Source organism: Corvus hawaiiensis, chromosome 2 (genome assembly GCF_020740725.1).
Source record: "Corvus hawaiiensis isolate bCorHaw1 chromosome 2, bCorHaw1.pri.cur, whole genome shotgun sequence".
Taxonomy (NCBI): Eukaryota; Metazoa; Chordata; class Aves; order Passeriformes; family Corvidae; genus Corvus; species Corvus hawaiiensis.
In genome coordinates this window covers 79659857-79672580 of record NC_063214.1, presented here as the reverse complement: position 1 = coordinate 79672580, position 12724 = coordinate 79659857, and the positions used below count along the sequence as shown (strand labels likewise).

The window sequence follows — 12724 nt, the reverse complement described above, 5'->3', positions numbered from 1 at the left end:
ATATATAAAGGGAATGGAAACATGCTCTCATCCTGGGGATGGTAGGCTCCATCCATACCAAAACTTTGTAAATCTTGCTAGAATCTCTCTTTGTCCTTCTGTCTTAACATTGACAGTGGTTTGGATAACAGCATGGAGGTGACATGAAACAATTTATTATAACTTGTAAACAAATTTCCATGGGTTTTTTGTTTGTTTTTTGGTTTGTTGTGGTGTTTTGGTTTGGGGTTTTTTTACATGTATGTACAGCTTAAAAGTGTCATAAAGTTCTTGTGCATTCATCAAGCTGTACAGTGCCCTCCAAGGGGATTTCCTTGGCTATACACAAGCTCAGAGACCAGCATGTGGCAACTCAAGCCGAGCACAAAAGAAGCACAGGATGATTCTGCAAAGTGCTCTGTAACAACGGGTACTTTCAGCTGCTACCCAGTGTGTAAGAACTACATACCATCTTCTTCAGATTATCCTAATAATGTGCACTTTTCTTGTTTTTTATGATGCAGTTCTCTTAAACCTCCATTACATTACATCTGCAGGAGTATTCCTGGAGATGTTTGCTAAAAAATTTCTGTTCCAGCTAAAAAGCATAGGGTACAAATAGGGTGAGCAATACCAGTAGATAAATGGACATATATAGACTTCAGGAACAGAAGTGGCATTAAATATATGACAATATGTAGGTGAAAATACATATATCCATGAATAGTTGCACAACCCACACATGTCCTCTAGACTCTGCAGAATAGCATCAAATAATGCACAGGTATTGAGTTGACGAACGGGTGCCGCACTTATTTTTCAGTCAGCAGAGCTGTGGGAATCAAGAATTAAGGGCGATTTTGAAACAGGAGGAAGAAAGGGAAAAATGAATTCCAGATGGAGACAGAGCAGTACTGCTCTGCTGACCCAAGCAGAAAAGGGAACAAGCTGCAAATTACTAGAAAAAAAAGAGTTTTGTAAAAGAAAGCCATGCTATACAGGCATTAGTGTTCATTCCACAGACACAGAGCTTAGAGCATGAACATACATCAGATTTAAATATTCCTGTGAAGTGTTAGAAAAAATCCTTTACATATGGTTATTTACACAAACATACCCATGAATGAAAAAAAACCCGCACAACTACATATATCATTAAGCAGGATACACTGTAGATTCTCACATTACACCTGCATAATTATATATGGTACTTCCAAACATTTAAATTTTTTTTTCTCTGTTCACTTCTTTAAAATTCACAAAATGTAATGGAATTCTCTTTTAAAACTGCAGAGACTGCTGCATGCCTAAGCAAGCCATTATTTGCTTGCTCATAATCATCTTTTCCCTGTCTGTTAGAGTCACTGATGCATTAATTGCTTATCAAAACTTGAAACAGTTCATGAGTCACTCTGAAGATAAATAAATATTAATGAGCCAATTTCAATGGAATTCATGTCCTCTGCCTCTTAAATCTGAAAGACTGTATTTATTACATGTCAGAATTAAGTCCTGATACCTAATAAATGGGAAAATATGAAATATACTGACTAGATCACTATGTTTCAAGGGATCATTGCATTATAGTCTTATTTGACCAAATTAGAGCTCAAAGAGAGAAAGGACTGGTCAATTGTAACAGAGAAATTAGGTGAAAGAGATGTCTAGGTCTGGTGCAGTTGGAGTCAAAAATGAAGTATGTGGGTTTTGAAGTTGGGAAGTGATTCTATATCAAATTATTTTAATGTAACATTGGTAAACACATGATCTTCAAACAAACACATTGGCAACAAGTATAAGAAATTTTAGTATTCCTTACATTGAATGATGGAAGGGGAGTAGGAAGGCATGTGTTTGCAGGAGTATCAAAAAAAAGCACTTTATTTTGGATCAATATGGATTTTTCATTAAGCAAAAACACTAAGAGTAGGGCTCTTCACACATTCAATTTTTTACTAAAATTCAGTGCAATATACTATTCTGGAGTGTAAAACTTTCATTTTGAAAACATGAGTGTGCTGAGAGATTTTTAAGTCTGGGCCAATGACAATTCACTGTTGAAAATCCAAGTCTAAAACTTTTCAAATTAAATGACCCACGATGAAATTGGAAACACAAGTCCGTCCCTTGAACCTTTACTTGCTTGTTCTAGCTTGTTCCTGAAAATGATAGGCAAAAAAGATCCCACAGAAATCAAAGGAGCAACAGGGAATATCCCTAAGAGGCAACTGTAGATCTCAAATAACTTGGGAATTAGAGAGATACCAGTGAGCCACTTTTGAGTCAAACTGTTAATGAAAAACCCTTTTCCAAAAAAATGACAGCTTGTCCCAAGGAATGAGCAGCAGCATATTACAGCTCATGTAGCTGGCTGGTATAAAATGGAAAATTTGTAGAAATGAATGGTGTTACTCACTGATTACAGCAGGATGAAGAACCCATTTTATCACACTCTGGGTCTTAGTAAGAAATGAAGAATCCTCTATTTATTATATTAGGTCAAGCTGTTTATTTTCAGAGGTCATATCAGCTTCTTAACAGAAGACAATGCTTTAACTTCAGGTAATCACATATTGAGGCAGTCCTAGAATTATTACTGCACCTCAGCTGATGCCACAGCACAGGGACACCCTCTTCCGACCTGTGTGTACTATAAAACTAAAGGCATCTCCCCAAACCAAGCTGTCCAATCCAGCACTTAACAAAGAATATGTCAATGTCACTGAAGCCTGCATGTAAGAATACAGAGAAAAATACAATTATGAAACGTATTGTGGATTAAATATAATACAGGAAAAATTCAGATTTTAGTACTTACCTTCATAAATTAGCATATATACCAGCTTTTTTTCCCTAAAGTGTAGTTAAATAGTGTGCACTTTCCATAGCAGTATCCTAAAATTCTTCACTTCATGCATTTAGTTAACACAGCTCTCATACAACTTGTTTTTTCTCTTAAGTGTAAGAAAGGACTTAGTTTGTGTTACAAATGAACTGTGCTGCTTCCTCTGAAATGTACAAAACTATGGAAATAATATATGCAAAGTCATAGGTTCCGTAAGGCAGGCCACTGATATCTAAAATAAGGATTGTTTACATTTATCATTATGTGCACACGAGACAACAATGAAAAAATTTTCTTACATTCATGAAAAATATTTTTTGTGCTCATAGAAATCGTCAAATAAAGCTGAACTCAGATACAAATGTGCTCCTCACCATAAAAATGGCCAAACAAATAACAGCTATCAGTGATACTTCTCCTACCATCATGTTAGCCCCAATTGTGGATAAAACCAGCATCTTACCTGCTCAGATAATTCTGGCCCGTTGATCTGAGCCTGTACCAGAGCGTCATTAACAAGTGAATGGAAGTTTAGCAGCACGTGCTCAATGTTGTATGCTCCGCTCATGGCTCTTGAGAGCTCCTCCAGGGACTGGATATACCCCCGCCAATGGAGATCAACTTCTGCTACGTCAGCCAGGCAGCCTCGGATGATGTTGAGGCAGTAGCCCATGCAGGGCTTGCTCAGTGTCAGACCCTGGCAGTGTGGGCAGTACTGCATTCTCAGCAAAGCTCTGCTGCAGTCTTTGGAGAAGTGCAGGTGATCTGTTGTATTGATCACTTCAATCCCCAAATTCAGAGCCTGCAAGAAAGTCCGGCTGGGTAAGAGTGCTCTTCCCATTTGTCCTATGGCCTTTTCGGGAATGTTGCCGAAGGGCCTGATGTCTCTTCTTGCCACTCGGAGGCACTCCCCATATTCCAGTGAAATGTCAGTCGGACCAGGGTTCAACACATGGTTGTAGACTACTGGAAACAGAGTGTCAAAAAATCTATTCACAAATTCCTCTGTGCTAACGTCTGTGCCAAATAAGAAGAGTCCAACATCTGTGAAAAACTCCTGCACAGGCACAGTAGCCTCAGCAGCCATGTTTCTATATGCATTGCAGAAAAGGGTGCTCGTGTAATTCTCAGCCAGTCTGATAAGCATTTCAAACATTTCTGCAATAAATCAATCAATCAATCAATCAATCAATCAATCCTTATTTTTAAGGTTTAAAAAAATAAGAAATTAAGAGTAAGAAGTTAAAACAGTTATATTACGACAACTTACATATATCCCAAATGAATTTTTGCATTAGAATTTTTGAGGAGACCAACTTCTCACAAACTGTGACAACTGTCTTTTCTATGTAGGGAAACACCTTACAAGTAATGTTACAACACAATTAATAAAATCCATGTTTTCTTTGCAGGTTACATTAAACGCAGCCTAAAAAAGATACAACAGGAAATAATTGTAAGCTGAGTTACTAAGTTACAAAATACAGCAAAATCCTATTTCATCTGTTTATGTATATAAACACATTAGTTCTCTCATCTCATGACTCATTTTGCAAGTTGCAATAAAAAGCTGAATGCTCTCAGTAACTCCAAGTCATTCCTGTTACCATCCTAAATTGATGGGCAAAATTAACATCAAACAATATAAGCAACTCTTCAATTCTATTAAAACTTAACTGTTAAAAGACCAGTTTTTATTTCATGTCTTCCAGATGAAGCAGATGGACCAAACACACATGAGAACACGATTTTAAATAGTGCTGTTTGGTCTGGCAATTGGTGTGGTCAAGAATTGCATTCCTCAGGAACCGATGGATAATCCCTCCCTAAACCTCAAGAACTGTATAATGAATAAAGCCTGAGTGGACAAACCTGCATTTCACGTGTTAGGTGGTAATCCTTAAATACACTGAGTAGTGTTTAATAAAGCAGTTAAAAGTATACCAGAAAAAATCCTCTCCTGACTTGATCTATGATTTGCAGGTAAGAAAAAATGTCAGTTTTCAAAACAAAAAATGAGTGTTCACATTGAGGAATTCCCTAGATCTGCCTGAGAAGGTTGCACTTCAGGAAAGGCAATGAAGCTATATATGGATCAAAAAGACACTTAGCTCAGAGTTGAGAATAAAAACACAGAAACAAATATTACAAATATTAACCCATTTTATACACTGAATGGCTATGACTCAGTAACTTTTACTTCAAGTTTTACAAGTTTTCATGTATTTTTTTTTCTAACATTTATTTTTAAGACTGTAAAAATAAAGGAAGGAAAAGCATGAGGTACAGTTAATACTGCCTAAAAAGTGATGTTAAATACAGGCAGAATCAAATAATGTCAAACAATGTCAAGCAATTTCTGAAGCAACCTGAAGTCTGCTGGTAAGTCACTGACTGAAAGGAGTAGTAGAAACACCAGAATAAATGTAAAAAAGACAAGACTGGCAAAACCGTATTTAATAAATATCTATGCATAAGTGCCTTATATTATGATAAAAAGTTTATTCAGTTCAGGTCAGTGAAAGGATTCTTGCTGACTTCAGTGGGTTTGAAACTGCATGCTTTGTGAAAACATCACAGAGAAAACATACTAAACTGATCTGCATATACTTCATATTCAGTCTCTGTTTTCTCCAATAAAAACAAGATACATGCTTATAAATCAAAATCATTGCTATCTGTCTCAGTTTCGTATTTCACACCACTCTTAAAATTGAATTTGCTGTTCTCTTTTCTTAACTAGCATTCACATGAGTAGGGAAAAAAGTGTTGACAGCTCACAGTGAAGAGTCAGAAAGTGCTGCATCCCGCTTGTCTGGTTCTTGGGGGTTTTATCGTTATGTCACATACATGTATGAACCTCTCCTTAAGTGAGTTTCACCACAGTCATTCATACATGCCAAATACCACAGTGACTCAGCAAAGGGATTAATTTGTTTCAAAAGTCAGACTCCTGAAGTCAGTACCCTTCATGAAGCTATGTTCCCACCAATGGAGACCTACTCAACACAGAAAAGCCTCTGGGGTTTATCCAGTGAATTAACATGCAGAAGGTGCCAGCTGAGTACCTCTGCAGCTCCCAACATCTCCACCAGCCCCTCATGCCTCATATCTGAGCTAAATTTCTTATATAGATATAGATCTATAAACAAGAGGAGTGTGTCTTCAACCTCAGTACCTCGTGTCTTGTACCCGAGACACCTGCACTGCACCCCATGTCAGCAGGTGTGCGTGCATGTATGGGAGACCCATTTCCTTCTGGAGCAGCAAATTAGGCACAGCAAACCAGACAGGGTAGATCAAACTGATCGAGATGCCCACTTTAAGGCACCTGAACCAAGGATGAGATCTCCACCAGCTATAGAGGCAGTTTGGACACCCAGCTCCCCTGGAGGCACAGATGCATGGGAAACTAAATTACAGCCCTAAATATCTAACTATATTGCATCTCATTTTTACTGGGAGAAATAAGGAATGCAAAGAACATGCAATCCTACTATAGAAACTTCATTTAGTTGCCTAAGAGTGTTTCATAGCATTTTTAATGGTAGATGCCATTTTTTATTTGCCTGTCCAAAAGGGCATGTGTGTTCTGGAGGTCTTATATCATATCTGTAAGCTCTTTATGGACATTTTGCACTTAAAACTGCACTAGATGGCTGTGCTGAGACCACTGAATTAAATTCTAGATATCTAGCTATCACAGACTTGACAACCTTTCATATAAAAGCCTGGAGCAGCCCAGAAGAGCAAAGACAAAAATTTAAGTAAAATTGATCCATGGTTGAGATGGCTTAAAAAATAAAATGTAAAGAATATTAAAGCTTTTTTATTAGTACTTTTCCTAGATGGAAACCATAAAGTCTGTAGTCTAAAATGTCTGTTACAATCCATGGCTGCAGTACCCTATTACCAAGAGCACAAATATTAGTTGAAAGAATAAATCATGCCGCACATGGATAATCAATAGATTTTACAATGTGGTCTAAACAGTAACAAATCTCCAATATTGAACTATATTGCTAGCGCCTCAGCAACCCCCAGATGAACGAGTACAATAATCAACTACATAATTTACTGACTATTTCTGCCTTCTAAGCAGGATATGATGATACTGGCCACTTGTGTTTGCAATTCTGCATCATGTTGTTTAATTGTCATTTTATAATTTCTTACAGAATTTGTTAATCAGTTTTTTTGTACTGGCACATTTTCTACTTTATAACCGTGGCTGTTGCAAAGATTTGTTTTGCTCTCAGCAAATTTGCTGACAGACAGCAAATCAGACCTATGTTTACTTTCAATATTGAATAGGTTCTGTGAGTACCTTACGATGGCAATCTATGTCATTTACAACACATTCTGATACTTCAGTGACAAATCAAGTTATACTGGTTCAATACTGCAAGCTGTAGCAATGTGTTTATCTTTTAAATCTATGGGCTGACACTAACATAATCAGCATTAATTATTCAGCAACATAAAAGAAGTGATGAGTTTTCAATCACTATAAATCTAATACATATAAAATACATTTTAAGTATAACTAAGATGAGCTAGACAAGCTCTTTTTATTCTTATCAAATGATTTTTAAATCTTCAGGGTCAGTGTCTCTTATCTCCATAATTTATGAGATCTTCATATTAACTGCTATACAATATCCTATAGATATTTTATGTAACCCTACTGTTAATAATGTCTAGTGTTTACCACAGATGACATGTCGATTTTGTTTTTCTTTGACAACAACAATTAAAATTATTGTTTGTATGCTTCTAAATCAAAATTCAGGGTTGTCAATATTTTAACCAATTGATTTTTTGAAAGAACAGTAGTATTTCTCTTCCTGATTTTACTAAGAACAAAACACAAGGCTAGGAAAAAATGTACATGAGAACTTGTTGGTTTTATGTATAGCATTTATTCAGCTGATACTTCATACCAGTACATCTAAACATTATTTTTTGATAATAGTGTATTTAACAAAGTGATTACAAAGTGATGTATAATAACTATTGCTAAAGATCATTGCTTTAAAAGATTTTCTTTCTTCCCTTCCTTTAACCTTTCTGCTCCTGAGAGCCATGGGTAGTTCTAAATTATAAAGAAGTTCCAAGGTAGAAATTAGTCCAGTGGATAAATGGCTTTAAAATAAAAATCAAAAGTACACACATGCCTTGTTTACTAGAACAAAGAGAACAAAATAGAAATCTAGTTTTTTATTCCTGGACATTAATCAGATTTAACGGAAATATTGCAAAGAATGAAACAGAATTTGGATTAGATTTTAAACCAGCTCTGCAACTCTCATCCTTAATAGTTTTGGCAAAGTGTCTTTATACTATAGGTACCTTAGACAATAATTTGAAATAAATTTCTATGGAACCATGCTGCTGTAAAACAACTATATTTTCTTAAGTTTACCCTTTCTTTACACAGATGAATGTTCTGTAAATCTGCTAGATAAGAAAATGCACCTAAATGCTGAACACTAGCTTTTGAAAGTACATGTGGTACTTAATGCAGTGATAGTGTAATAAATTAAAAATCCCGTATTAGTAGGCCAACAAATTGTGAAGTCTTATCATTTGGCAATAATTCACTGTCTTAAATTACGTATTATAAATCAATTCACACTTAGGGCAACATACAGAACTCAATAAATTATAAAAAGACAGGTTAAAATCCTCCTTGATTTATGACTGTATTTAGCAAGACTGCCTTTCACAGTCCAGAGGAGATTCAACACTGATGAGCCTGGACTATCTTAAGGATCAGCCGATAATATACAGGAATCAATTACGAAATCCAAGCAAACCTGGAAAACCTAGCAACGTTATAAATTTATTATGATTTGAAAAATCCTATGGGAAAGTATTGCTAGCTGCCATTGATGTTTGGCAATCTTTAAAGTTTTCCTTCTGTTTATTCTGTTCACCAGAATCATCACACTCCCTCTTCTAAAGGTTTATAGTATGATCAAATGTACCTTGCATACATTGTCCTTCGAGAGTCACAGGGAATGTCTCAGGTGCAAGTTACAGCCAAGTAAGCAAAAGGCATTCAAAAATTATGAAAAAAAAATTGTGGAAAAGAAATTAATCCACACAGTATTACATTCATACTACCTTTGTTTAAAATACACCAAACAGAGAAATATGCACAGGTGGGAAATTCAGTGCAGCTATTCCTAATTACAAAGTAGTACATAGTGACAGATATAATGCAAAATCCCTGAATCATTTACCATACCAGAAAAATGAGCTGGAAGAATAATGTCTTCAAGACATATAAATGAATTATAAAGAATGAACTCATTAGGGCATTACCAGTGAAGGTTATATGGGAGAGAGATCAATAGGGTAAGTGCCAGCAGAATAGATTTGAGACTCACTAGAACTGCTCCTCATTAACACAAATTTCAAATTAATCCATTTCATAGATTGCAGACTCATCACTGAAGTCAGTAAGAAAACAGGTGTAACAGATTAAACCTGTAGCATAACCACCTTTGTGTTGCCAGATGATAGTGAGGCACCTCAGGCTTCTATAGCTCAAAGTACCCGTAACAGTCTTTAGAGTTTGTCAGGTCTTGCTTGGTCTTGAATTTATTTTAGCTGTCTTTGAAAAAAAACCATAAACATTCAAGAAACTTGAATTATAATTGGTTGACTATTGTCTAAGTTGTTCTGTGTTCAGTGGCATATTATTCATATACTTAAGGAGTTTCCTACGTATTCTGTGATTTTGAGTTTGGTTTAGTCATACTTCAATTTTTTTTAGTTGGGGTTTGTGTTGAAACTTTTTGTGGTCTTTTTAGCATCAGGACACAAGGAAGTTGGCATACAACAGCTTTAGTTGGAATATTAACAGGAATTAGCAGTCATCCATAATTCAGGCTGTAAGCACTATTTACACTAAAAAGAATGATTGCACTTTGAAAAGAAATTGTCTCAAATCCGTATGTAAGGTGTGTCCTCCTTTTTTCCCCCAATGAAATTGTGAGGACTCATAAGAAACTCGCTCCCCAGTTAACCAATATGTAGAATGCAGAAAGTATGGCCCAAAGCCAAGTGAGATGAATTTTACTCATTATTGTGCTGTATCTTTTCACTAGTCTGAATTGATAAGTGTACTTCACATTCTTGTTTTATAATCTACTTAATATCATCACTCAGTGTTAATTTTTGCTTACTAATCCTTATACAAACTATTTTCCCATGTAGAATTTGCTTTCTAAATCAACAAATTTAGGTATGTTTTCCTTCCCTTCTCCATCTTCCCAGGTGTACATTTGAGAAAAGACCGAACAATGCAGGAGGTCTCAAATTCAGCTGATTTGACCAAATGATCCAAATCTTGTAATTCGCTTGGGGCTTTTTTGTGGGCTTTTGTTTGTTTGGTTTGGCGGGGAGAGGGGGGTTTGGTTTTTGTTTGTTTGCTTGTTTGTTTTTTGTTTTGGGGGGGTTGTTTGGCTTTTTGTTGTTGTTTTGTTTTCAAAAAAAAGTTGGAATAAATTTATTTTTTATCCAGTTCTCCAGAGTTACATTAATTTTTATGACTTAATGGAAATCATCACAATTGACTCAGAACATTATTTTTTAACTTTTCATTGAAACTTACTGCAGTTGATTTTAAAATACCTAGCCTTAGAATTCGCTATTTAACTTACCCCTAAGTCGTAACTGGAATGTAAACTATTTAATCCTACCATGACAGATTATATTTTAATATTGAATGTCTGTCATATGAAGAATGAATGAATAATGCAAGGTTATCATTTTATCTAGTTATAAGCAGTGATTCCACTTTTCCCTCAAAACTGTTCTTCCCTTTTCTTTTCATCTTTCTTCCCCTTTTCCTTTTAATAGTTATGACTATGGAACCATTCATCTTGTCACTTTGGAAGCATCATGAGCAGATTGTTTTGTATGGTGCCAGGAGAAGAAATAACTACCAATTAACAGAGATCGACCAAGCCTCTTTTTTTTTTCCTCTTGGATTCTGCTTATGTTCTCTCTGATTTTGCATTGCTCCCCAGGCAATACTTTCTCAGAGGAAAATATTTCTAAATTCTGAATATATTGCTTACTACCATGGAATGAAATATGCTTAGAGTTGCAAGCAGAGCACTCCAGGGAATCAGAGCTTTAAAACTGGTATCTTATAACAAAATTGTTTGAAAATATTTTGACATAAAATGCTGTGCATGGTTTGCAAAAGGACACTAAATTCATACGGATTTAAGATAACCATTTTTACACATTTGCCATAATATATAAGGACAGCAAGTCATCTCAGATGTATTAAAAGGGTATTATTTGAAAAGAGAAATTCAGAATTTATAGCAAGATGATGTTGAGATAGGAGGGTCAGAAAATTAATTGATTAGAAGGATAAATTCACATAATTTCAAACTATATATATGTGAGCTAACAAGCACTTCTAAGTCATGATTCATCTCTCTGACTTTAGATGACTACTTTGTGTTGAGATGAAGTGCTTGCTGGAAGTGCTTGTTCCTCTCCAATTTACTATAAAGAACGTGACAGTGAAGCCCTAAGATTTTGTAAGGAACTGATATTAAGGGAAGTGTCCTTAAATATAATTCAGTACTGCAATTCATACAAATAAAGAGCTGAGATGATGATGCTTCTATAAAGTGGTCCTAATGGTAGATAAATCACAAACTTCTTATGCATTTATGCAAATCTTTTTTCCCTCTTCACACCTGTAATGTGCTTTTCTTAGAATGAAATATGTAGTTTGTTCCAGGGAGCTGCCAGAGTATTATGTCTATACATGCTAACTTTAGAGGAAATAATTATTAGGGAATCACAGAGAAATTACACTTGAAAAGAAAGAACAACCTCAGGAAGACTTCCAAAAAGCTATGATGATGACTGACATCAGACGAAGCTTTTGTCTTTCTATTTAAAAGTTTAAAACCTGACTTTTTATTTATTTTTCCCAATTATCCCAGTTTTATGGTGACAATATTCACTCAACTTCAGTAAGCTGGGTTTTTCTTATACAAGTTAAAGTGAAATGTTAATCAGGTTCTAGCAGATGCAACACTACAGATCAACATTTCTTGCACATCAAACAAGTAAATATATTCATTTTGTATCACTGAATATTTAATCTCACAGACTTTTTCTAAGTGCTGGTTGAGGTTTGGTGAATTCCTGCATCTGACAGTCTGAGGAATTCCACACCAAAAATTATCAGAACAATCAGTCAAAGGAATTTAAGGAGATTGTTTACTTAACACATGATTACATGTAATGGGTTTCAAAGATCCTCCAGAAAGCTTGGTAAGGGATTAGATGCATTTATTATCTTTCAATTCACTTTGCTTAACTTCATATTTACTGAGAAAAAAAAAAAAGATGAAAAAAACTCCCTTAAGGCTGCATTTCTTAAACAAACATCCATGTTTTTCATGGAAGATTCAGGAACAATGAATTTTATGACTGCATCTATATTGTACTTAAGTTAGTTCCGTGCTCCTCTGTAACTACTGGATGGCAAGAAGAAAAACTGCATGGCCCTCTGCACAGCTCTGGAATATTAGCAATTAGTGACCTAATCACTGTTAGTGATTAGTGATATGTGTAAAATATTCTGCTTAACGCAGGTGATACAAAAAGCATTTTCATCTATGCCATGTATTTCAGTACCTATTTTGCCACATGCTATAAAAAGGAATGAAGCATGCACTTCCAAGTTTCAGACAGGTAAACAAATGTAGTATTTCTCATTTGACAAGACAGAAACTCAAAGGAGCTGGATAACGTGGCAGTCAAATGTGCTCTTTCACAATTACAAGCAGAAAATAGCACCTGTCAACAATATAAAACTCCAGTTCTCCAAACTGGTTAGGAAAGGACATACGG

General features: G+C 35.4%; 1 protein-coding gene across 9 annotated transcripts in view; it reads right to left on the bottom strand.

The window, feature by feature from the left end:
* The window catches only part of GPC5 (glypican 5), a 620145-nt gene that overhangs the window by 516762 nt on the left and 90659 nt on the right, over positions 1-12724 (bottom strand). For 8 of the 9 annotated variants that reach the window (XR_007201874.1, XM_048295762.1, XM_048295763.1 and 5 more), the window contains one exon: positions 3288-3982. Coding sequence is in view for 8 of the 9 variants with exons in the window: in XM_048295762.1 (XP_048151719.1) it covers positions 3288-3982 (695 nt within the window). In the remaining variant the exon portion in view is untranslated. Of the gene's footprint in view, positions 1-3287; positions 3983-4094; positions 4200-12724 lie in introns of those variants that run through there. The other variant, XM_048295768.1, reaches the window with a different exon arrangement.